The sequence below is a fragment of the Pseudochaenichthys georgianus genome, chromosome 14 (assembly GCF_902827115.2).
Source record: "Pseudochaenichthys georgianus chromosome 14, fPseGeo1.2, whole genome shotgun sequence".
In the NCBI taxonomy this organism is placed as follows: Eukaryota; Metazoa; Chordata; class Actinopteri; order Perciformes; family Channichthyidae; genus Pseudochaenichthys; species Pseudochaenichthys georgianus.
Genome location: NC_047516.1, coordinates 16,054,516 through 16,081,447, shown reverse-complemented (window position 1 = coordinate 16,081,447; position 26,932 = coordinate 16,054,516). Strand labels below are relative to the sequence as shown.

The following is a 26,932-nucleotide window of genomic DNA, read 5'->3' as shown; positions in this document are numbered from 1 at the left end:
TAAACAGAGCAGAACTGGTCCTAACTACATACATGTAGAGATGTTCTGCTATAATCCATGTTATATAATAGTACATTCAATATCTTCAGCTTTGAACTGTCAGTCAAAACAAATAAGCATGTGTCCCAAGGTTTGGAATGTGTATAATTTCTTCACCGTTTTTGGACATTTCATAGACTAAACAATTAAAATCTATAAGTCTTTGCTTAATTAAAAAAACACATCTTGTCTTGACTTACATTACTGTAAAAACACTCACACAGCAACATAGACTCAATACTTTCCATTGTTTAATGGTCACAGTTGGAGCACATGATATAAAAGAATATTTACACTGATAGTTTAAAATAAAACAAATGAAAAACTCAGTTTTTGACAATAGACACCCATACACAACAGCTGCTACTACCTAAGCATGCTCCCCAAAAGTAGCAACCATACATTTAAAAAAAAAAAAAAAGAGCCACATTAAAAAGAAAAAGGGAGTAAAGTGCATGTATGACAGACCTCCCTGTACAGACATTTTGATAGACTGCAGAGAAGCCTCATTTGCCAGTCACAGACACACTCCTAAAATGTGTACAAAAGAGATTAATTAAAAACCAAAAAAAGTACACACCCACATAGTTAAATTGTGCTGCACAGTCGCACTCACACACAGTCACAAACCAAATATAAAAACATGTACAGTTCCAAAAATGTTCAACACTCACAATATAGACCTTTACATCCCAAAGAGAACATCGCAGAAACCTCACAAATACACACTCTGCTTTCAGCCCCCTGCCCCTAAACTACCCTTCTCCCACACAGTAACACATACATAACATGTCTAGTTTGAGTGGCATCAGAACTGAGAAAGGACGTATGAGAGACGAGAGCACTTCACCTCGAGCAGTGAAGTGGAAATTGTTTCTGAGTCGGAAACATTCCAGGAATCCAGAGTCTGACGTTCATTAAGGTGAGATATGGTTCAGACTTACTGAGGTATTCTATAGTCAAAACAAATATATATATATAAAAAAGCATGCCTCTTTTTCTTTGCATTTTGTTTCATAAAAACAACTATGCAGTCATTTTCTGTTGATGTCCCTGTGTCTTTGGGTCGACTTGAGCTCTTTGTGCTTAGATGTGCAGCTGTTAGCACAACCCATGTTAATAATCAGTCCCTAGAGAGCAGAATTGACCTTGCTTGGTATTGTCACTGTTTTTCTGCCAAACTTGAGAAGTGTGTTATAGCCTTAGATTGATGTAGAGTACATTATTTACTGTCAGATTGTACTGGCTGTATCATTTGTTTGGCAGTTACCCAGCACAAATAGCAAAAACTGAAGGAAAGAGGAAAGAAAATAAAACTACATTCCACCCAACACCAGGTCGGACAATCCAAAAAACCAACAGCGATCAGGAACCAGCAATGGTGAAGGGAGTGAATATGTGCAGGCTCAGGTATATAACAATTGAAACAAGATATTTATTTTGATGACTGTTTTAGAAAGTGTTTACACATCACAGCGCTTCTCCCAATTTGACTCAAGTTTTATTACCAATTGACCGGACCCTTCATAGCCTTGTCACTGTTCTTGCACTGAGAAAAGTCTCATATGTCAGATATCACAGAGGCCCTCAGCAGAGAAAAACGTACAGACGAATGTGATCGTATCCTTTAAGGCAAGAGGCATTGGTTTGTTTTACTGAATAAATCCAACATGTATGCACTTGATTTCTATTTCTCACAGGTGTGCATAATCCCTCTCGCTCTCGCACACACAAACACACACACATACAAACACACCCACACATAGAGATGGACACAGTGAGGGTTAAATGGTATGGTAAACAGTACTAGTTCTTTTCTTGAGCTGATTCAGGGGGTGAGTCCTTCCATACTGCTGCCTTGTTGCCGTGAGTGACAGCCCATGTGAGTCGGGAGAGACTTGGTCAGCGTTAGGCAGTTCTCCTTTCTGCGGACTGGATTGTGGAGAGACTCCTGGTGAGGTTTCTCCAGCTTCAGAAAGCCTCTCCTCTCCAGTCTCAATGTCTTCCGTCTGCTGTTCGGCTGAGGAAGACGAGTTGTGGACGCGCTGCTTCTTGGACTCATCGCTGGTTGTGTGGGTCTCAGGCTCTGCGGACGACGGGGCTACGGGCGAGCGGCTGATCTCCCACTCACTCAGGTCGTTGGCCAGCAGCTCCAGGCAACCCAGTTTGGCCAGAGAGGCCGAGCGCTTCATCAGGGATGGAGGGGTCAGTCCCGCCTGGCGAATCCTTGCCTCCACCTCTTTGACCCTCTTCTGGTTGCCTACACCTCGTTTCTGGGTGGTTCCGGCGCTGAGGCCGAACACCTGGTCCACGCAGCGGGCCTTGCAGCCTCCCTCCTTGCTCACCTGCTGCAGGAAGGCACCCAGCTCACACAGAGTCTCCCAAGTCTCCCTCATGATAATGTCACAATGAGGTCCCTCTGTAAAACAGTCCCAGTCTGTGGCTGACTCCAACTCTGTCACGCCCTCCAAACACAGGAAGTTGACGGAGGCGAAGGGAGAGTGGGCAGAGCGGTGGAAAGAAGAAGAGGAAGAGAGCAATCTTTCAGAAGGATGGAGTTTGTGTCCTTTTGTGCTTACGTCATTATTTCGTAATGCCCTCATTTCAACTAAATTACCACTGTCCCTTTTAACTGGTCTAAATGCATCCTCATCTCCTTGCACCCGGCTTGACAGCTGTGAGCCAGCTGATGCATCCTGGGTATTGGACATTGTCACATTATGGAGACTGTGTGGACGCTGCTGAGAGCAGGAGGAGCTGCCGGAGAGGGACGGAGGAGATGAGGAGGGCGACGAAGTCTCATGATCCTGTTTCATTCTTTGCTCTAGCTGTCGTGTGACGCGCCGCACGGAGCCCCTCGTCCAATCACTGTACAGACGAGCAGGGGCCGCCTCCTCCTCTTCTTCTTTGTTTTTTACTTCATCTTTAACATGCTCAGCTTCCTTTTGTGATAAAACATCTTCATCCTTTATTTCCGGCACTGACTTCTTCACATCCTGGTCCTCAGACTCTGAGTCCTCTGCAGGCTTCAGATCTGTGACCTGCACAGGGACGGACATTTCCTACAAAGAAAACATAAATCATAACTCAGTTTAAATGCCAAACAATAGTTTTAATATATCTATAAAAGGTGTTCAAATAACATTCAAGTAAAATGGAGAGTAATGTGACAGATATACTGCATGGAACATACCATACATAGGCACCAGGTGGCACCATGGACTCAAGAATATAAAAGCTAAACAAACAAATTAATGATTTGATACTTACATTTCACCACTATGACATTTTTACACTTCCAAAATCAGGCATTTCACACAAGCATAGACTTGAAAAAGATCACTACATCTGCACACTTATCTCCAAAAGCAACCAAACTGAGACCTTTGTCAGAGCCTAAGAGTAGCTCTGATGAAAGTCAGTGACCCTAAGCTTAAACATACTGCTATGTTTACAATGGAAATAAGTGCATTGATTTTGATTTCTTTTCTACAAACACTCCCCCTTACCTTTCTTTTCTCCTCATCCTTCCCCTCACCAGGCAGTTGTTGTTGTTCCTTGCCACAACTCTTCTGCTGGGGCAACTGCTGCACTGCGGCACACTGAGTTTTATCATCTTGACTCATTCCCTTGAACTTTTCTCTGGCACTGAAAAAGTTAATGTGATCTGCGCTGTGGCCGAACAGCAACTCGCCGTCTTGTGGAATGGCACCGTGGTAGCTGACTAAATGACTAGTAGAGGGAGGATGTGCTGGTAAGCTGTCCAAAGACAAGCTACACATCTGTTGGTCACAGTCTGTTTTTGGGACAGGCACTGGTGCAGGCAGACTCTGGGGTCCAGCCTGTTGTGTGCTCGGTGTTTGTGTTGTCATGGGCTCAGGCACGGACACTAGCATGGGTTTTACCACAGGCAGAGAGCAGGACAACAGCTGCGGTTTGATAACCTCACCCGTGGAGACTGGAGTTGGAGATGGAGCAGGGGAGAGGGGGAGGTCTTGGAAGGAGGGAGGTGGGTGAGGCTGGCCAGCTAAAACAGTCTCTGTCACCATGTCAGTCTTGAGAGGCTCCGGCACCACCGTGGCGGCCCTTGGCTCGGAGAGAGGAGGCGACGAGGGCTGCTCCTCAGAGTCAGACACACCGTTGGAGAGCGGAGGAGATAACGGAGACACAGAGCCAGCTGTGGGTTCGGGACAGGACGGGTCTGATTGGCTGATTTGGATAACAGCAGAATGAGAAGGAGCCTCCAGCCTTTGAGCTTCAGCATTGCCTTTTATAGCTGCCATCCCCCAAAAGGATGAGGAGCTGAGCTTGGAGTGGATGCCAGTATCAGGCTGGCTGGTGGAGTGTGTTGCTTTGCGAGTCTTTGCCGAGGTTCCCAGTGAATCCAGCAGTTCTCTCACCGAGGGGCCAGGCTCGCTGCCGGCCTGGTTGTGGGGGTCTAAGTGGCCCAGGCTGAGCGGTTGTGCGTGAGATTTAGAGAGCGGCTCATGGTTATCAGACAGGTCGCTGTCAGAGTGAGAACGCCACAGTTTGTTGTGCCTCTGTTTACTGTAGGGGGAAACCAAAAGGATACGATTAGTAGAGTCTTCTCATGTCACTCCTATAATCTTTATGCTAACTCATAGTATAAACATGTACATTTTAGGTTATTTTATCTAAATGTATTGGGTCACAGATACTAAACTAATATGAAAGCACACTAATGCACAGATCAATAATCAAATAAATAAATTTAAATATAAAAAATTATCATAACATTTCTTTCAGATAATATTGCGCCATGTCTGCTTGATGTGTAAATCATCAGCTGTTTGCTAATATGTCAGCCATGTGAGGTAATGACAGTTGCATGTACAGCTTGTTCTGCAGAAAAATGTAATACATCGCAGAATGCAGTTTTGATTAGTGATTTTATCACTGAGCACAATCTCGATTTTATGTTTTTAACAGAAACTTGGATTGAACAAAATAACAGTGCAGCTGTTCTTATTGAATCAACACCTCCCAACTTTAGTTTTATGAGTCAGGAAAGAATGCATAAGAAAGGGGTTGGAGTTGCTATTTTCATCAATGATTCCATTCAATGCAGGAAGACATCTTATGGGAACTTTGCTTCTTTTGAATATGTGGCCCTTCAGCTGAAATGCTCCTCTCGAGCTCTGTTCCTAAATATCTATAGACCCCCCAAATACTGTGCAAGCTTTTATGATAACTTTACTGAACTGCTGTCTATAGTGTGTATTGACTTTGACCGTCTAGTCATTGTTGGTGATTTTAACATCCATGTTGACAACCCCCAGGACAGAGGGGCTAAAGAACTGTTTTGTGTTCTTGATAGCTATGGACTGACTCAGCATGTGACGGAGCCCACGCACAATAAGGGGCACACTCTGGACTTAATTATCTCAAAGGGTCTGAATATCTCTAAGGTTGTGGTGACTGATGTTGCACTCTCTGACCATTCCTGTGTTTTCTTTGAGAGCTCTATTTCTGTTCACAAATTTTTTCAAAAAGAGGTAACCACAAAGCGATATTTAACTTAAAATACTAGGGAAATGTTAACTCAGAATTTCTTCCACACTTGCCCCTGCTAACATCTCAGTAAATGAGCTAGTAGATCATTTTAATTCAAAAATGTAAAATGTTATAGATGCCATTGCTCCAATTAAGGTAAAGGAAGTGACTGGGAAGAAAATATCTCCATGGAGAAAGGCCATGACCTTGAAAACAGAAAAAAGAGAATGTCGAAAAGCTGAACGCAGGTGGCGAAAAACAAATCTCCAGGTTCACTTTGAAATCTATAAAGAGAGACTTGGCCTTTATAATTTGGAATTGAAAAACGCACGACAATCGTTCTTCTCTGACATCATTGCCAAAAACAGAAACAACGCTACCGTCGACAGACTAACTAACTAGCAATGATTTTTCCTTCTTTTTCACTGACAAAATTCAGAAAATCAAACAAGCAGTCAGTGCCTCTGCATCAGGTACAGCAAATGTGTTGTCTCTGTGTCCACTTAAAACACCATGACACAATTCCATCAGATTAATGATAAAAACCTAGAGGACATTATTGAACTTCTGAAATCCTCCTCCTGCTTCCTTGATATTATTCCACAGGATTTTTCAAAGATGTTTTTCGTTGCACGGCCTCAGATCTACTTCATATAGTAAACAAATCTCTTCACTCAGGTATTTTTCCACAGGCCCTGAAAACTAAACCGCTCTTAAAAAAGAATAATCGAGATGCTTCAGTAATAAACAATTACAGGCCCATATCAAACCTCCCATTTCTAGGTAAAATCATTGAAAATGTTGTTTTTCAACAGTTGAGTAATTTCTTGCATTTAAATAGTTGTTTCGATGTGTTCCAGTCAGGCTTTCGTCCAAACCACAGCACTGAGACTGCTCTTGTAAAGGTCTTCAATGACATCCACTTAAACACAGACAGTGGCAGAACTTCAATGTTAGTATTATTAGATCTCAGTGCTGCGTTTGACACTGTTGACCACAGCATATTACTAGACCGACTGGAAGACTGGGTGGGACTTTCGGAAACAGTTCTAAATTGGTTTGAATCCTACTTAGAGGACAGAAACAACTTTGTTTCTATAGGTACATACACATCTGAGTTGACAAATATGACATGTGGGGTACCTCAAGGCTCCATCTTGGGGCCTCTTCTCTTTAACGTCTACATGCTACCACTGGCTCAGATAATGAAGAACAACAAAATAAGTTACCATAGCTATGCAGATGACACACACATTTACGTAACTATTTCACCAGGAGACTATGCTCCAATTCAAACACTGAGTAAGTGCATTGAACAAATCAATGACTGGATGTGTCAGAACTTTCTCCAATTAAATAAAGATAAAAACTGAGGTAATGGTTTTTGGAGCCAAGGCAGAACGTTTAAAAGTTAGCGCTGAGCTTCAGTCTGCAATGTTCAAAACAACAGATAAAGCCAGAAATCTAGGTGTAGTCATGGTCTCTGACCTGAGTTTCAACAGTCACATTAAAACAGTTACAAAATCAGCCTACTATCACCTAAAGAACATATCTAGGATTAAAAGACTAATGTCACAGCAGGATTTGGAAAAACTTGTCAATGCTTTTATCTTCAGTAGACTCGACTACTGCAATGGTGTCTTCACAGGTCTCACTAAAAAATCTATTAGAAAGCTGCAGCTGATTCAGAAAGCCGCTGCTCGAGTCCTCACTAACACTAAGAAAGTGGATCACATCACTCCTGTTCTGAAGTCTTTACACTGGCTTCCTGTGTGTCAAAGAATAGATTTCAAAATACTGCTGCTGGTTTATAAAGCACTGAATGGTTTAGGCCCAAAATACATTTCTGACCTTCTGCTAAATTATGAACCATCCAGATCTCTCAGGTCTTCAGGGACTGGTCAGCTTTCTGTCCCCAGAGTCAGAACTAAACATGGTAAAGCAGCGTTCAGTTATTATGCTCCAAATATCTGGAACAAACTCCCAGAAACCTGCAGGTCCACTGGAACTCTTACTACTTTTAAATCCAGGCTGAAGACTTATCTTTAACTATTCATATCTTAGACTGCACTGTAACTTTTATCCATGTATTTTTTCTTTTAATGTTTATTTTATTAGCTTTTCTTTTTAATGACTGATTTTAAATGCCATTTTCTTAATGTCTTTCATTTTTTGTAAAGCACTTTGAATTGCCTTGTGTTGAAAAGTGCTATATAAGTAAACTTGCCTTGCCTTACATATCACATTGCTGATATGCTGAAGGCAAAATTATAAACTCTGCCATAGTAACTACTAAACGGTTCGCAAACTCAAAGAAACCTTTGCTTTCTGGTTCAGAGTAATCATCTACAGAGTGTGCATTGATACATGAATAGCCTGTGCACATCATTAAACAGTTGAAAGTATAGCTGCGTTTGACCTTTCTGCTTCATCCACATGGTATTTATTAGCCTTAGCAAATCAGGCAGTCCATGCAGAATTGGCATCATGCTACATATACAGATCACATTAAATGTACTTGTGAGTGTTTTTATGAGTACCTGGCCAGCAGTATGCCCTGATACTCCTCCAGCTGTCTCATAAAGGAAGGGTTAGGCTTGGTCACAGTTCGACGCTCCTTGACGAAATCAAAAGCTTTCTTCAGGTCCCATCCGTGCTCCTTCATGGCGTACGCGATCACTGTAGCTGCAGAGCGACTGACGCCCATCTTACAGTGCACCAAACACTTGGAACCGGCTTTCCTGGAGTTAATAAGAATACATTAAGAAGGTTTCAGCATATCATTGTCAACATTTCTGTAGAGTCCCAAGATGAGAAGATATAAACAAATCATGCAGTTGTCAGAAACTCACTTGGCTCTAGTTATAAACTTGAAGGTTTCATTCCAATAGGCAAGAAGGTCAGTGGCCTCCTCATCATACACACGGATGTTGTGGTACTCAAACACACCGGGGAAGAAGTTATCAATCTCCCTGGTTACATTCAAGATGTACTGAACCCTGCATGAGAATAAGAGGATAGATCAGAAAAAGAGAGATGATTGAATGTGCAGTCCATTTGAATAACAGATATAGAATACTTTAGTTAAAAAACATTCAGTTTATAAGGAAGTATTGTTAGGGTCCTATCATATGATACATTATTTCTTCAGTACAGCTTGTTATTTGTTCTGTGTTGTTGTTTGTGTCCCCTTGCTTACCCGCTCTTCTGCAGCTCCTCCAAATTGGATGCATTCCACTCAGATCCCTGTAGGAAACAAAAGCAATCCTCAAGACTAGCTCAGAGCCTTCAACTGAGCTTTTCATAATGCTTAAATCCTGTTGCAAGGCATGCCCGACATCCACTGTGCACTCCAAGTCCAAACCAAACAAATAACCCTAAAATTGGGAGAAACTCTCAGAAAAGATCTCAGATTTAACCGGGGTCCCTGACATTGCTTAGAGCATGATTTACAACTAATACTCATATATCTTACTTTAAATAAACTGATACTTTATTTTTAAGTGTTCTTATATGTACTTAATCAGATCAAAATAAATCATAAATGCAGCAATGGTTGCCTGGAGGTGTAATGAGGAACCTACCAAGAAGACGTGATCAAAGATCTCCGTAGGACTGTCCATCTGGCCCAGAATGACGATCATCTCATTGTCGATGTACTCCTTGAACTCTCGCAGGTTGCATGTCATGTGCATCTCCAGCTCTGTTCGGATCTATGGAACACAACCAGACAAACACACGTTTATTTTAAAACAGCAAACCCAAGCCTCAAATACAGGCATTTGCTAAAAGAGTGACTAAAAAGGAACTCCCACATCTTTTTTTTCATGCAATTCCTTAAAAAGAGGGACTTCATAACTCAGTGATATTTCACCAAATATCAGTGATATTCTATCTGTTTGGAGCATCTTCAAATCCAGCATCTAAGGCGCTGACTCACCTCTTTGCTGGTGACATTCTCAAGATCTTTCTGCATCATGATCTCCCTCAAACTGTTTTTGATCTGACGCTCAGTCAGCTCTCTTTCCGTGGGTCTGCAGAAACACCATGACATTAAAATACATGAATAAATGGAGCAAGTATTTTTCATTTATGAAGTGTTGCTGCACACATACAGCCTGGTATATGAAGGTTTGTCTTGCTGAACCACTTTATAGTAATGTGCCGAAAAAATATATTCCATATGATCTGGATACTTACGCGTCGGAGAAGAGCACGGGTGAATCTGCACGGTGCGACTGCACATCCTGCATGGCGTTCCACTCGTTGATGCGGGCCTGGTCCGAGTACACCCTGCTTTGATAGTAGCAGACCCAGGTGAGGAACAAGCTGCCTGGGAAGTAGTTGTGACAACGAGCCACGTCGCAGGCCTTATGGAGGGACTGGAGGGCCGACCTGCGATTAAGTAATTGAGAGGGAAAATGCATATTTAGAGACAGGAGATGAAGGGGAGAGAGACAAATTACACTTTCAAATAAATAGAAGGGACAGGCTTAAAATACCAAGATGAATACTTGCAAAAATAAAAGAGCAGATATGGATATCGATGTCTACCAAGTTGTGTGACTCACCACATTGCCTGCACAGAAACCGGCTTGAAAACGTGCACTGTGTTATCAGTTGACACACTGAAACCCCTGGGAGAAAGAAGAGGAGAAGGATCAAACGTCAAAGAAAGCGGTCAGCCATCTTAGCAGCCTGGTTGTAATTGTGTGTTATCTATGTGATTAAACAGGTTGGATGTTTCCTTACCCATCTCCATCCAGATGTATTAATGTGTCGCTCCACAAGGGCAAAACCATCCCTACAGAACATGAACTGGAGGAAAATAAATATGTCAGGTTATAACTTAATGCACAAACATGGAGGTAAATATGAATGTGTTTGTGTTTCTGTCTCACCTATCTACAGGACTGAAATCCATTCCCAGCACCACACTCTCCTCTGTGTCTTGACGACCATTGGTTGAGACCACCACCATGTAGCGGGTGATCTGAGTGTGTGCGCTCTCCAAACGCACCGCCTAGAGCAGGAAAGGAACAATTTGTGAAGTCTTTACAGGTGATTGACATCTCAGGACATTACTTTTTGTTTTAACTACTGAGTGTACCCACCAGTTTGATGTTGTCCTCTGGTCTGAGGAGAGTGAACATGGTTTGCAGATGCTGTTGGATGTCTCCTGGTAAGATGTGGGTAATAAAACAAATCTTTGATCAGTATCAAGAAGTGCAGTTATCCATAAATGGCAGCATTTTAACCAACAGCTCTATTAAGAGTCAAACAGTCAATTGTCTTGACAGAACAATTAACCTCACCTGCATGTTTGCTGCGCAGCTGTGAGAAGCGAGAGGCAGACGAAGGAGAGGAGCCATTTCCTCGAGGTAAGAAGAGAGCAGCCCCTTTAACTGTCAGGAAACTTTCACTAATGCTAGACATATAGAGAAAAACAAATAAAGTGATGAGAACCAAACAAAATAGTTTCAAGATTAATCATGGAAAGTGATTTTTTTCCTTTTTTAAGAGGGAGTTGGTTTAGGGAGATGAAACGCTTAGTGGAAATAATGCATTTAGTCATCAATGAAAAAGCTAATAGCAACAGCACATGTTTTTATAAGAAATTGACAATTTAAACCTTTTTAATCAAGTTAAATCACACATTTCCCCATTCTCAGCTTTTCAATAGTGATGACTTTATATATTTTTTCCATCTTACATTATCATAAACTCAATATTTAGGACTAATAGTCAGGGAGAAAAAAAGCCAGCTGAATATTCAGTAGGATTTTTATTGTTGAAAAATTGATTGTGTTTTAATAATGGTAATTGAATCTTGTGCTTCCTTAGAAAATGCACATAAGATCCTGTACAAACAACGTATATAAAACAATTATGGGAGAGATTTATGCACCTTATTGAGTTCAAGATCCTTCACTGTGCAGTTGACAACTAATTCCAATAACATGCTGGCTTAACTGGCCCGGAGATGTTAAAAACATCAGGAGGTCCATATGTCGTAGAGTAAAAATAACAAAAAACTGTTCTTCGCACACAGTTGTTATCATTGTAATATTTAAGCAATTACAACTTAACTGGCTGTGGCTGAGACTTTAGCACTTTAAAGCTCATAATTGAACAACTACCTGGCATGCAATTGGCCTTTCCAGCAAAGCTACTTGGTGCTACTGCTCTCTAAACAATCTAGTAATGTAACAGACTTAAGATGCCCAATGTATCCCTTTGATTTTAAAATTGCTCCATTTGTTCTTCAATCACAGATGTAATCAAGCAACAATTACAAGCAAGGATTAACAAGAGCTTTTGGTCCTTGAATTTAGAACAAAGTGGTAGTTGTTATGAAACGATTGAGTGTATATGCGTCACCCCAAACGGAAGGCAATGATACATTGAGTCAGAAAGCTAAGAGAGGACTATAAAAAAAACAGGAAGTCGCATTCTGTCATGAATGCAGAGGATGAAGGAGAAGAGGATCAGCAGTAATTACAAAAGTCACAATGAGGCAATCTATGCCTTTAGAACAGCAGCTTCAAAAAGTATCCTATTACATTTCACCGTTGTAAAAGAGACATTTGCAACATCCCCATATATGTTGTCACAAACATTTCAAAGAACAGTCTTAAACCACTTCCCACTCACATTTTAAAGAGTCTATATATCATGAATGTGGTCATCAACGACGAAAATTCTATTACTTAAAAAGGAGTCTTATTCACATCTAAAATTAAAATAAAAGCTGGGTGAAGGAGAGTGCGTGTGAGCAGATGAGTTTGGCATCTGGCTGACATTTCAGAGGAAGGAAACCTCTTTCTTCAGCCCCTGACTGCTGTCATATCCTTCCCTTTAGCTCATCATGGGAAAACCACAAACCTTTGTCATACCAGATCTCCGTGACAAAATATTGGAAAGCAGGGAGAATGAGAATATGCCCCCCCCCCCTGTTCAACTAGGGTTTCAAGTCAGCAAAAATCATGTTCCACCACTTATTGATATTATCATTACTAAATCAGACTCTCATACAGCATCTCACTAATAAGAATACAATAATATGTTACTGCAATTCATATTATTTTCCACAGAACACCTGGGGCTCTGAGCAGAGTGTAAACTTACAGCTGATAAATTTCCCCCTGATAGATCACGGAGTTCTCGGTGAAATAAGGTCTCATCTCCCCGCCGCAGCAGGCGCAGAAGCAGCCGGCAGTAGAGCTCCGTGGAGCGGACACAACACCCGGAGGCATCGCTGCTCTGGTGGCGGAGGAAGGGCGCACAGAAGCGGGCTGTTTCTATCGATAGCTGCCGTTATGGTGTGGCTGTGGAGGCAGGCGGTCACTCCGCACTGCCAGGATATTTGCTAAAACACAAAAACTCTGGATAACTTGAGGTCAAGAATGTAAAGGACACCCCGGACTGAGTCAATTATCCGTGAAACAGGAGTTTTTTTTTAAAGCGCTGTGATATAATATTCAAAAACGGCGACAATGTTTACATGTTTAGCACATGCTGTTGTAGAGCAGGTGTCTCCGTAACATCTGCTCGTGATAGGCCTACTGACTGTGGTCTGCAGCATGGTCTGCAGCAGGCTGCGGTAAAAGGGGAGGAGACACACATGGTCCATTCGCTGGAAAACAGCAGTCCTTCGAAGGCTGTATGACAGAGTATTAGTGCCACAGTGAAAAGCGGGGAAAACATTATAGTCATGATAAAAACAAGCCTTTAATCGAGACAAACAACTCTTCAACTACGGTCCATTTCATTAGATAATGTTACCAACTATGAAGTGGTGCAGTGATGATAGCAAGGGCTCACTGGACCAACAAACTAAAGGGTTTTCCCACTGGCTTATTTGACTGTGCTTTAATATTGCTGAAAATAATATATGTGGCAAACACAGGTTTATGATCCTAACAGGTATCTTTCAGCAGGAAAATCCAATCGACAAAAGCAAATAGCTAACAAAATGCTATAAACAAACTACATCAGTCACATGACTTCACTTCATGTATAATGAATAACTCCTGAACATTTCCTAAGCTTGTATCAAACAGGCATCAAACCAGAATCTCTTTGGAAACTGTCGACCTCAAGGCGAGGGAACCTGGACATGCTCAAATAATAACAGATGTTCCTGGTTCCGTGAACATTAAGTGCCAAAAGTTCCTCACATAGAAGAAAATACTACCGCATACCGGAAGTGGCAGCTCAAAAATGCCCCTTGCATTAAGCTTAGTGTACAGCGCAGATGTTTAACACCAGAAAAACCAGAATACCTTCCTATGCAACATCATTCTGGCACTACACTGAATTTAGGTATGGTTCAGCATGTATTATGGCACTATATAGAACTTCTGATATAATGTTAACATTATTTACTTGACTGTCCATTTGTAAAGTGTTTTGTGGCTTTATTTGAAGGGTCACAGTAGAGAAACAGGTGGTAGGGAGAGAGGGGAACAAAAGTCCCTGGACAGGATTGAACCAGGGGCATAACATGGCATGGTTTTCATTATCTCAGCAGTTATAAAGTACATATTCACTGGTTGTAGGCTAGTGCCATTTTTTTATAACATCGAGTCAAGTTTTCCCTTTTCTCATGGCGACAACACTAGTTTACACAGCAACACACTTAGCATCTATGACAACACTTGAACCAAACCCCTGATTAAACATTACTTACTCTCCATACCTAGAAAGGCATCTTCTGGAAAGTGTTGGTCACACTGATCACACATGTGGAGTAGCTGGCTATGTTGTGTAAACAACTCTAGGTCTGTAGCCTTTACGGAAATTCAGGAACACCTGACACCTTAATGTGCTGATGCTTCCCGCAACAGCAAAACAACAACAACGGAAAAAAGATTGAGAAATCAAAAAGGAGACATCAGAGGACCCCTGAACTGAGGAGAAACTTGACCTGGTTACGCTGCTTGTTGATGCCTCGTGGTTTCAATTTAAAATGGGATTGATTACAAAGTACTGGAGGTAGAAGTGTGGCAACCACCTGACCGCCCAATTATATCACAGGATAAACAACAACTGCACTGCTGTTTTTCTGTTAGATCCTTCTATGGCTGGTGTAATATTGCATAAGTGTGCATGAGCCTTGACCCTCCATGATTAATCAGCCAGGGGATGTGATTCAGTAGCAAGATGAAGAAGCAATAATGTCAAGCATTAAGTGGACATTCAGTGTCAAAGTGCATGTTAGACGGACGCATCAGGAGGCCTTCATTACTCACTGATAACAGCGGCTTAATCTGAAAGGTACCAAATCAACCAATCCTGTTTAACTCTCAAAGTTCCACTACAGGCTCCATTTTTCTTGTCATGATTTTATTTAACTTCCTTTTCTGACTGACTTCCGTCTCACAAAATCACTTCCATCCCCCTAATCTCCATCTTTAATTAGTCTTGTGTGTATTGAATGGTTAGTAGCTTCATTAATTATGTCATAATTTAATGAATGGCAAGTCAAGTCATTAGATTTAAACCCGATATTTCCGCACAGTAGAATATTATAACTAGGCTACACCAATAATAAGTATATAACACTATTTGATGGATTAGATTACAGTTGTGGTTGCGCAGGATTGTTTGACTCGCGTGATCAAAAACATTTATTTTAACACCAGAGGTTTGTTAAGTCAAAATGTCAAAATGCATTAAACAACAGAACATCTACAAAAATATGCCTCGACATAGCCTTTAAAACACAGCAGGTTAATTTGTTAATTCGAGAAAACGTTAATAGAAAATATTAACTTAAAAAAATGTTCAGTACAGCGTTAGTCCCATTAATGTAAAAAAGATCCGTTACATTGGTTGTAACGCACTACAGGTGTCGGACGAACAGTCATCAAACGACATTTTCATGTTTGTGATGTTCGACCCGTCTCTAAAGTTCCATCTTACTGTTCTCTAATTGTATCTCCTGAAATTCACACCGTCCAATGACAAGCAGTGAAGGGCAGGATGTGGTTGTTAAAGGCAGACAGACACCGGACACTCCTCTGTTGCTCTTACGTCTCCACGTATACAAACACACAGGCAGTAACCTTAGTGATTACAACATTACCTGTGTAGTACAGTAGACACACAGCTATTCAGCACTTTGCTTTATCTATACATCTGTCCTATGAGCAGGGAATTCCAGCATGAATTACGCTCAATGTTTACAGCATAATCAATCTGCTGGACAACAAACGAAAATGATTCATTGGAGAGTCTTGGGTGAACACATTAATAATTTCAAGCATAAAATGAGTAAAAAACCAAACAATATTAAATCCTTACTATTCGCACAAATATATCATGAAAACACTTTTTTTTTTGCATCTGACAAAAAATATTGTGTATGTAATCAGTGTTTCCCCTATATACAAATAGCGGCGGTGCTATTTTTATTTTTTATTATAATAATAAGTGGCGACCCCTTTTCATTTTTGATTGTTTGTTATGTGGATTTGTAGGGCCGATTTTTGACATAGGCGGTCGCTTAGGGCGCCGGATCTGGGGGGGGGCGCTGCGCTGGTAGCTCTGGGAGGGGAAACACATTTTTGACCATTGGCGCATCATCCAAATGATTGGCCTTGATGTAACAACATTCATAATTAAGTAAATGTACCACCCTTTTCACCCCGGTTACACTTTTCATTTGCCCTGTACGATGGGCGCTGTAGGTGATGAAAGTGGGGGATGTTGGCTTATCTGGCGCCCGCAGCTCACAGCCAATGTGCGAGCGTGGGAGCGAGAGGGCGAGCGAGGGAGAGAGAGAGAGAGGGCGCTGTTGCTTCTTTGAAACGTGCAGAGGATGTGGAAGGGGCTCAAATGCATGAAAGGGCACATCATTTAATAAAAATATGCCTGGCCTTTATTCTGTCTGTATCTCACACACAGATTCATGACCGTCATTTAAAAATAAATGTAAATAAATTAAGTGTATTTTAGTTAATTCTCCTCACATGACATCTCAACGTGTACCTAACCCTCTGACTGACAGAAGCTCTGCTGACAAAGATGCACTTTCTCTCTTGTTTATTTCTTTACCGCGAATCACCAAATTCGAGTCCTTCTGTGTCAGCTGCCAGCTTTCCGGGAGCAGGCCTTCTCACATACATCACTGCAAATTGTTACCATTTTGATTTGACAACATTATATTGAGTTATTACGGTTTTATCTGAGTTATATTTCTGTCGATCGGAAGCAGATCTCTCCCTTCACTGTCACATCGCGAGTGCAGTAAAGCCCGACTCCAGTACTGCAGGATCTGCATTCTGATTGGCTAAAGCACTTCTTTGTTGAAAACTCTGTGTGACGATTGGGCTGGAACTTGTGTGTTGTTAACACTTTGTGAACTGGGATACATATGAGCAAAAAAAAAAAACACAATTACAATTCCATATGAACTGAGGAGCCGCATGAGACTTGGCAAAGAGCCGCGGGTTGGCCACTCCTGGTTTAGATAGTTAATTTTAGTCTAAGTTATCTCAGGAGGTCACAAACAAATATGTGTTTACAAATTATGTAAACACATATTTCCAAGGCACTCCTTTATAATTATTAGGATAAATAAAAACAGGTTTGAAATCATTCCAATTTATATTATAGGACAGTAAACCAAAAATATCGTTTAAAGTTGGAGAGGTACAAAAATATGCATAAATAAATAAATATTAACTGGTAAAATAAGATGTAAATGAACAACAAAAATAAAATAAGTTACATTTATTTGTTATTGGCTATGGTAGGTTATTGGTTATGTTCACATACTTATTTGATTATTAAAATGTAAACCGATCTTTTTCATATGGGTGTTTAGAGTTGTACCCCCTAGATCATGTATCTAGTAATTGTGTGCTCAAAGTGCACCAGATTGAAGCATTTTACATTAAAATGTTCAAAAAAAATCTTTCCGGGTGGAAACCCCCGGACCCCCTTAGAGGATGTGACGTCCACCCCTCAATTAAAACATGTTCATACAATACTGAATACATTTGAACCCATTTTGATGTATATTATGTCAATACGTTTCTGTTTTTGTAGTGTATTTGTCTTTTGTAGAGATTTTTCATTTATTCTTTATATATAAAATCTCGCCTAGGGCAGCAAATTGGCTAGAACCGGCCCTGGTACTAGGCCTCAAGATCCTTTCTTGTGCTGGCAGACACATAGAAACAAATTGGCGGGGCGCACTTCGCACGCGCGCACACACAAAAAATCCACGCTCTCCGCGCTCACATTATGCTGGGCCCATGTGCCTTAGCACCGCTGCTATGACTCCATCCTAGGGGAAACACTGGTAATAATAGCCCAGAAACAGCGTGATAATGCATTCCTCTCTTTCCTCCGTAGTTCCTCCAGTGACGTTGCTGCTTTAGCTGACGTCACTACTCTGCTGATGTCACAGCCTTTAATCAGCAGCACTGCAGTGGGCCCAGCGCATGCAGACAGACCCACTCATTAGAGTCTGAATAAATGTCACTACCTGTGTCAGAGATGAGCTCTGCTGCAGCTGCTGGCTGCTACGGAGAGATAGGCACAGACGTCAACAGTTGGGAACATTAATTCAGTGTTTCAGTCCATGGGGGTTTACTTTTCCTGAATCGTTATTGCCTCTTTAAGTGGAATCCGGTGTTTGTTGTTCACAATTGCCTGACAAGAATTTTTAAAAGAGACAAGCGTCATTTCCTATGTTGTTCCTTTGACCCTAGAGAAACTTCTGAATGGATTAAATGATCCTTATTGTCTTGAGTAATAAAACCTAATAACTGTGTGTTAATAACAGCTATCTAGATAGGTGAAGGAAAAAGTCAGTTACCCCCCCAATGTAATGTGTTGAAATAACTATAGAAGGAGTGAGCCACTACTTCTTAGAGCCTTAACACTGACTATCAGCTTATAAACAGCAAGTTCAAATGATGGTAAATTAACTAATCAAAATGTCTAACAAATCTCAACGGTTTAGATGGCAAACAAATTACAATATCTACTGGCCTGTGTAGCCTGGAATAATAAAATCATCTGGTATAGAATACACTGCTCCTTGTTGATATAAAGCGATTCAAAGAGGCTATTATGAACTCAAGACAGGGCCCAGCTCCTTGTATTCATATGTTCCTTCAACAGGAATTACTGTATGAAATCGGGCACTAGGGTCAATAGTCAAATAATGCAGGAATTAAAAACAAGATGTTGTAAAAAATACAGTAAATCAAAAATAAATCAGATCCAATACCTATTCTGTGCAAACACACACACACACACACACACACACACGGCCTGACTATGTGAATATAGATTTCACTCCCAGCTGCACAAATACAGAAAGCCTTCTCAGTTTGATGGCACAGAGCTCCAATGACCAGACAGACTCAGAGGCGCTCTGACTTTGGGAGGGGCTCCCAATCTGCTCCTGGATCAGCAGTGCTGCTCCCCTGACCCACATACACAGACCTGACTCACAGAGAACCTACTGCCCTCTAATGGGAAACAAGCAAACCACTGTTAATTATCTCATACATGAGAGGATTTTGGGATCTTATCCATTATGGCAAGGGCCAAATAAAACAAAGATGGATAATGAAAGTTACTTAAGCTAAGGTTCACTGGTATCATGTGTATCTTGAACAAATAAACATAGTGGCAGTAGGAGGAAATTGCTGATTGCTGGTGGTGGACTCAAACTAGTTGCAAGTGTGGTTGAGTGAAACAGGATAAACCAGATTCCAGCTCCAGTTCAATGCCAGAGGCAGCAAGGGACAGCACACGATTGTGAGACCACAAAAGCACCACAATAGCACAGAAGCTCTTTGTACCAGTAAAGGAAGGAAGTCTTGCAGGGCCGGACTCATTTAATGATTCATTTTCAAGTGCTTCTTCAGGTAATGTCTTTTTCTCTCCCCCAAAAGTGTAGGTCGAGCCATTTTAAAGGTCTCCTATTATGCTATTTGTAGGCATATATTAAGGGTCTCAGATATATAAAAATATATTAAAAACATGTCTATGATGTGTTTTGCTCAAAATACAAACAGATCGTGCATTTTAGACATCCCTCATATCCCTCTGTTTCAGGCCTGTTAGAGAAACGCTGATTTTGGGTCCTTAGCTTGAAAAAAAAAAAAAGAAGAGGAGGCGGAGCTAATGCCTGATCAGAATTCTACGAGATACAGCTAAATGCTGCCGTGATTAAATACCATATCATGTTCCAAACCACATCAAGGATTATTTCTGAAACAGTATGGAGCTCAAATGCTTTTTCTCTGGCGGGTTTACCACAAGGTGAGTTCCTTTTTTTATTTCCTGCTTTTTTATACATACTCTCTCCAGTACAGGTTAGCTCTGAGTGTTAGCGATGCTTGCTAATGTAAACAAAGACCATAATACGTCGGGCATTGTTTCTGATAGCAAAGTTTCTGACAGTGCCGTGGGTCCACATTTCAAACGCAAATCTGGATCAGCTCCGTTGTACCTCCGTTTTTAGAGATTTGGGTACAGAGGAAAAGAGAGAGGGTTTAGTTTCCTGACACTTTGTGAGTTCCCTGACACACCGGGGACACATATTTATGTATAAAAGACATCAAAAAGTGCATTTTGCATGATAGGTCCCCTTTAAGGTCAGGGGTAGCAACATAACAGGCCCTCTGTTCAGACACTTCAGTAGATGCTCGTTGTGTCTTACACTACTCGGCCCGGAACGACATTTCAGTCAAAACTCACTGTGATCCAAACTCGTTGTTTATGAAAATCACACTGCACTTCATCTTTATAGAGAAACAGGAAGAAGTTTGTATTGTGCTGACGTCCCAGAGGGGTAATATGATCAAGCATTGTTTGTGACAAAGTAGGTGAGGGTGCAGAATATCTAAACATATCTTACCTCCTCGGCTGAGAGCGGCGGTCATCCTCCCCACTACCGGACTCCTAAAGAGATAAAGTGAGAAAATGACATTTAATCATGTGAAATAAAGTAGATTCTTGCACTTTTAAAGGTTGGAAATGGAGACACAACATATTGGACGTAGATGCATTACAAAAGTAGCATCTATATACAGATACCATTTAAAACATTTTATTGAATTAAATTCATTTTGAATAATTAACTTTAATCATCTAATTTTGTAGCAATCTCTTCATGTCATAATATAATGATGTTACCATTTTAAATTAAACAAAATGTGGGCATTGTAAAAACATTTCTCTATAACTTATTTGTTTTATAACTCAGTAATGTATAAATGGAAAATTCTGAGAAACATAATTTTAAACTCTGTAAAATAACTGTTTAACAAAGCTGTCACTGTTAGAAAGGTGCACCCTCACATCAGAAAAAAATCATAATAACAAATGTTTTGGCAACATTAAATAAGCTTCCTCTTGAACCAAAAAAGTAGTTGAACAAAATTGTAAATGGATAAAATCACACTGTTCTATGTACAAAAAGAGAAGCATGTGTACTTCACAAACTGAATGAAAGTACAAGTATCACAAAACACAGCATTCAGGACGGCCTGATGAGAGAGCAGCGGTGCAGTGGGACGGGAGGAAAAGCAGATTTCAGCTTCAACTCAATTTATGCACCCTCCAGGAAAAATGACCTCAGTCTGTTTTTAAGGTGTGGCCGTTCAAAAAACAACACATTCACACAAAAAACGAGCAGCAAGATGAGGAGAAGAGAATAAAAAACGAATTCAAATGACTAATAGAATATAAAGCTTTGCCAAATGAGGTTTAACTATTTGTGGCAGATTATCACATTACCTTGAGGACCTGGAATCTTGTTTACACTTTCGGCTTTACTAGCATTAACTAAATCACAACAACATGAATAGCTTCATAAGAGAAAGTAATGGATTACAATGAAAAATATCAACTTGTGCAAGGCTGATTAAATGTGTATGTTCTGAGCAAAGCTGGATGAAGAAACAAATCATACTTGTTATTTTATGCGAATGCACAGCAATGTTTGGTATAGCAAATGCCAATTGTATGCAATGTTTAGGTTGTGAGAGCAACAACACAGCAGGGAAGGGTCTGGATACAGTCTTTAGGCCGGATCTTGTGACACTGTTGCAGAACATCTCAACATTATGTAAAGCAGGTTTCCATTGTGGGCTCTCGGAATGATTTCAAGAGATATTTAAAACAAAACTTTGTGTAAAACATTTAAGTCGCTCTAACCAATGTATCCAAAAAGGTTTGATAATGAGTAATGGAATATCTTTGCAACACTGTAGTAATTAGTTTGTAGGGAAAACTAAACAGAATTTGAGTTTATATTTTAGATCACTTGATGGAACAGAGTTTCAGCGGTCGTGTCCTACATTGTGACAGAACAACCAAACTTTGTTTAGATGGGAAAACACCTTTTGCATGTATGAAAATGTGAGAGGATTTTTCCAAAATGTATGGAAATGTGTTGCCTGACTGTGCAGGCTGGGCAGGGATCTGCAAGACAGGAGACATGTCTGTACTGCACTGGGAGTCACAAGTCACAGCATAGAGTCACCAGGTTAAACCTAGTAAATGCTTATACCCTAAAGGCAAAATGGGTACTCCCTGTTAGTGTTGTCACGATACCAACATTTTGGTTTCGATACCGATACCAAGTCAAGAATTGCGATTCCGATTCTTTTTCGATACTTTTCTTAAAAAAAGGGAAACACGGAATATCGGCTTTAAAATTAGGAATAACAGATGATTTTAGCAGTCAGAACAACTAAAGCAGCAGTGTTACTAAGAACAGAAACGCCAAAGAGTCACATCTAATATAAATATATATAAAAGCATTTATTTTAATTGTGTAGCAGTGAGTTTAACATTTTGGCAGCACTGTTGAGCATTTTGAAAATGTATTTTCATGCCTCTGTGCAAGGCTTAGTCTTTCTATCTTTATAGCCACTGGTGTAAAGTAACTAAATTCATAAACTCAAGTACAATTTTGAGATACTTGTACTTTATTTAAGTATTTCAATGTTTCTTTTGCTACTTTGCACTTCTAATCCACTACAGTTCAGAAATAATGGTGTACTTTTCCTCCACTACATGTATTTAATCCCTTTAGTTACTTCACAGATCTGGATGAATGATGTGAAATATAACCAAGTGTTGAATCAGACTTTAGTTCCACCTGGAGTAAATCCACCAGCTACCCTGCAGTCTACAAAGTCATTCAAACTAGCTGCACATTTACCAGCTTTGAGAACACTTTCATGATCAATCATTATAAAACATATCATATATATTATTCTGAAATGGACCAATCTGCACAATGACTACTTTTACTTGAGGAACATTTTGAATGCAGTACTTTCACTGTAACAGAGTATTCCTACACTCTGGTGCTTCTAGTACAAGACCTGAGCACTTCTACTTTTACTGTCCCTACTTTAACTATATTTTGATGATAATACTTTTGTACTTTTATTTGAGGAACATTTTTGATTGCAGGATTGTTCCTACATTCTGGTACTTCTACTTTAACTCAAGTACAAGACCTGGGTACTTCTACTTTTACTCAAGTACAAGATATATAGGCTACTTATACCACCTCCGTTTATAGCCTATGAAAAAAACTAATAGAAAACGAAGGCTAAAGCTAACGTTAGCAGATAGTGATGCTAGTTTGCTAGTTAAGTTTGCTCAACGATAATATTGCGACAGAAAAACTTTTCAGTGCACATCACACTCTGCTGCTCCGACAGGAAGCTCTGCTCTGAACACCTGAACGGCCCGTTCACAGACTTCTGGCGTCTTTTTTGTCAACAAGCCGAGGCGCAGCGGCAGTTGCACTCCCACTTGCAGCCATGCTTCTCGTTTTCTCACATGCTCTGGCAGCTAGCGCGTGGCCGCGTGCACGAGAGAGGGGAGGGACTTAGAACGTGCTTGAGAGGAGCGGGACTGCAGGCACGGCTGCAGTGCAGGGAGTGGAAGCAGAGCGCTGAACACACACGGCTCTTATTAAACGGCGTTTTTTCACGGGAGTACTTTTCCCCGTCATTCTTAAAGTACCGATACTAATGAAACGGAGGAATCGTACCGTTTTTAACGGCAGGGTATCGCGGTACCTTTCAAGTATCGGTACACCGTGCAACACTACTCCCTGTGTGTTTTCCATACCCTTATTATGAGGCTGGACAGGCTCAACATAAGGTTCAAGTAAAGAGGGTTGAGAAAAAAAACAGCAGGCAGGCATCTCACGAGAGACTTTACACAAGACTTCACGCACACAGAGACATACATCACATGACAGCAGGACACAGTGAACCAGACATGTCTGTGCGATGTGTTATCACTCTGTGTGTGTACGGGTTGCAACTTGAAAGCATATTTCCACAAGAAAATGCTTTACATCCTTCAACACTTCCTGTCTGCCTCACCTTGCTAAATTACAGATATGCATATCGTCCTACTCTACTTTTACAGCTCTGTGGTGATGTCCGGCTCAACACACACGATCTTCAGGAATATTGACTTTGTGTTCCTTGACACTGACGGCTGGTTGTTTCATCTAATCTTGTATATATTTTGAGTCACTCTGGATGACAGAACAAATTACTACGTGTGTGTGTGTACAAAGCGTGACAGTTATGATTATGCCTTCTCACTCACAGAACCAGTTTTGCTCCGAGGATAGAAAAGGTGTGAAGAGAGGGTCTCTTTCAAGGCCACAGTGCTCACAGATTGTTTGTGACTGACATTCTTGGTGAAAAATAACTTTACTGCAACCCCAATATGTAGTTGGGGTGTAGAAACAACAAGATGTTACCCACACGTTTTTATATAATACTGAGAAAACAAAAATAAGTGTAATTTTACTCTGGAGTTCGGCATTTAGCCAAAATAAACTGTAAAACTAAATGAAGTTGTCGAAGATTTTAGTATACTGAATAAATCATCAATGCCATGATAGCTATTCGGTGTTTAATGTTACTGTGGACAATGTTTCAAATAAAATGCCAAGATGACACAAAAATAACTGAAAGTATATGGCTTTACCAAAAACTTGTATGTTAAAGCTGAGTGCATATAATATGGATAGTATCAAAATTACTCTGTTGGTATCGATTTCACGGTTATTGGTACTGCTGTTGAACCTTAATAAACCATCCCCTGCAGCTCTATCCATGAACACAATATCTATTGATGTCACAAGACATGCTGTCTGTCTGTCAACAATACACTCAGCAGAACTGACACAGGAAGTGTATGGAGTTGTGTAAAACAGAGAAAGAACGAAATTGTGAAATAGGAAACAGAGTGTATGCCTGTCTAGTACTCCCCGACTTTCTGAATGGGTTTCTTTCTTCAGTAGAAATAAAGACGAGCAGGGAGAATAGTAACAGGAAAACCACCTGCTCCTCTGCTTTGCATGGACACACACACACACACACACACGGGTAGAGAGAGGCGGGTGGAGAAACGTGCAGACAAGGATCAAGAGATAGTCTGAGGTGGAGACAGACAAACTGAGACAAAAGAGAAAGACACACGTCCACAACCGTGTTTACATACCTTGAAAGCACACAACAATTATGGAAGAGTAAATACCCGTATTCAAGCGTGTCACAAGGCGCTTATTACGAGCGGAAGTGCACGACAGTTTTCTTTGTTGATAGCTAAACTACAACTCTGGAACTGAAACCATTAGTTAGCAAGCGGTACAATTTTATGAACAGCTAAAACTAACCATTTTCAACAAATACTATCGATAATAGTGAGTTTAGGTTATCTTATTGTGGACAGTATAGTATAGAACCTTTGAACTGGCAGATATGTGCATAACGTTACAGGAACCATGTCAACAATAGAGTACAATACAAAAAAAAACTGAACAGGAAGTGGTCTTCAAGCTAACGTTGCTAACTGCACGGTGCAATCAAATAGCAGCAAAACAAAACATTTCAGGACAGGTTAATTTAGTTGCAAGTAACGACGCGGATAATTTAACTGAAATGATGAGAAGCTATAATTCACGCATGCGCAGGAGTACAAAGGCAAGGCACTTTATGACAGTCAGCAGCGGAAATATGGCATGAAATCGCCTTTGATAGCGAAATAGAATAGCGGTTTAGTGTTAGAGAGGCAACGGGAGGTTAGGAGGGTTCAATAAACGCGACTCTTACCGAAACACAAGGGCTGGAGCTGGTGCTGGGGGTCGGTGATCGCTGCACGGTAACCAGCGCCATTCAGCGACCGGGAAGCGGACACCTGAGATGAAGCGACGGCGGAGAGACGAGCATAGTTGATTTGAGAAGCAGAAACCCCAGCTGAACACGGGTTGTCGGTCTTCTCTGGTTTTTCTCCGCTCTTTCTCTCTAACCGCGGACTGTTTGACTACTCCCCGGCTGTTTCCTCTGTCAGCGCCTACTGCGCATGCGCAACTATCCTTAGTTTGTCAATCCCAATTAACCGTTTGTCTCCCGGACGTAAACAAAGAGGAGTGGTGTGTCAGTCAAACAATAAATCCTGCCAGCATCATTTAGTGGCGAAATATGTTAAAAATGAGCAGACGTGAGAGAAGAACTGAGATCTTGTACTTGACTAAAAGTAGAAGTACAAGAGTGTAGGAATACTATGTTACAAGTAAAAGTCCTGCATTCACAATGTTAGTAAAAATTAGATTATAGTATTATATTTCACATCATTAATCAAAACTTGCAAAGTAACTAAAGATATTAAATAAATGTAGTGAAGTAAAAGTACACAATTTACCTCTGAATTGTACAGGAGTAGAAGTAAAAAGTAAACGGAAATGGAAATACTCAAGTAAAGTAATAGTCCCTCAAATGTGTACAAGAGGGAATGTGTACAAATGTACTTGAGTAAACCACACCACCGGTCAAACAATAAATCCTGCCCGTAAAAGTATTATCATCAAAATGTTCTTAAAGTTTAACAAGTAAAAGTAATCATTGTGCAGAAAATATATTTAGCATTTATATTATTCATGTCACATTTCGAGATAATATTGTTGCATCAAGTAGCATTTTACTGGGTTAGACTAAAGAAGTTCTGATGGACTTTTTGTAAAATATTGAAATAATCTGACTCTTTTGTGATTTAAAGAATTAGTCAAAGCGGGAAACATCAGATGATATTTTATGAGCACTGAGGTGAAGCCTGCCTGTCTAAACCTGAAGTGTTCATTCTTTACTGCCTCGAGGAACAGATCAGGGATAGCAACAATCATAGCCTGCCACAAAACCACACACTCAAAATGTGAAGTGTGTGCTATCATCACGTTACACAACCCAGATCTCAATGTTTGCAGGTAGGCTATAGTGCAGATGCACTAGAATTCCTCATGTGTTACAGCTGGTGAAAAAATGATTTATCTCCCCTTTTCTACTTCACGTAAACAACTGTA

General features: G+C 40.6%; 1 protein-coding gene across 2 annotated transcripts; it reads right to left on the bottom strand.

The window, feature by feature from the left end:
- Positions 1–277: 277 nt before the first annotated feature.
- On the bottom strand, positions 278–25,912 carry ssh2b (slingshot protein phosphatase 2b). Of its 2 annotated transcripts, XM_034099953.2 has the most exons (15): positions 25,689–25,912; positions 20,444–20,487; positions 10,869–10,981; positions 10,668–10,732; positions 10,455–10,576; positions 10,306–10,371; positions 10,125–10,190; positions 9,754–9,948; positions 9,494–9,587; positions 9,138–9,266; positions 8,753–8,799; positions 8,406–8,552; positions 8,094–8,294; positions 3,549–4,587; positions 278–3,101 (listed from the first exon to the last, which is right to left on the bottom strand). In XM_034099953.2, exons 1-15 carry the CDS (start codon positions 25,749–25,751, stop codon positions 1,824–1,826), a joined length of 3,669 nt encoding a protein of 1,222 aa, XP_033955844.1. In that variant the 5' UTR covers positions 25,752–25,912; the 3' UTR covers positions 278–1,823. The 2 variants fall into 2 exon arrangements, with proteins under 2 accessions (XP_033955844.1, XP_033955843.1); XM_034099952.2 differs by lacking the exons at positions 20,444–20,487; positions 25,689–25,912 and adding an exon at positions 12,682–13,006.
- Positions 25,913–26,932: the final 1,020 nt, after the last annotated feature.

Coding starts and splice junctions, on each gene's coding strand:
- ssh2b (XM_034099952.2), bottom strand. CDS start 12,809: ATGCCTCCGGGTGTTGTGTCCGCTCCACGGAGCTCTACTGCCGGCTGC. Junction 4,588..8,093: donor CAGGGCATACTGCTGGCCAG/GTACTCATAAAA, acceptor TTCCCCCTACAG/TAAACAGAGGCACAACAAAC. Junction 3,102..3,548: donor AGGATGAGGAGAAAAGAAAG/GTAAGGGGGAGT, acceptor TTTTCTTTGTAG/GAAATGTCCGTCCCTGTGCA.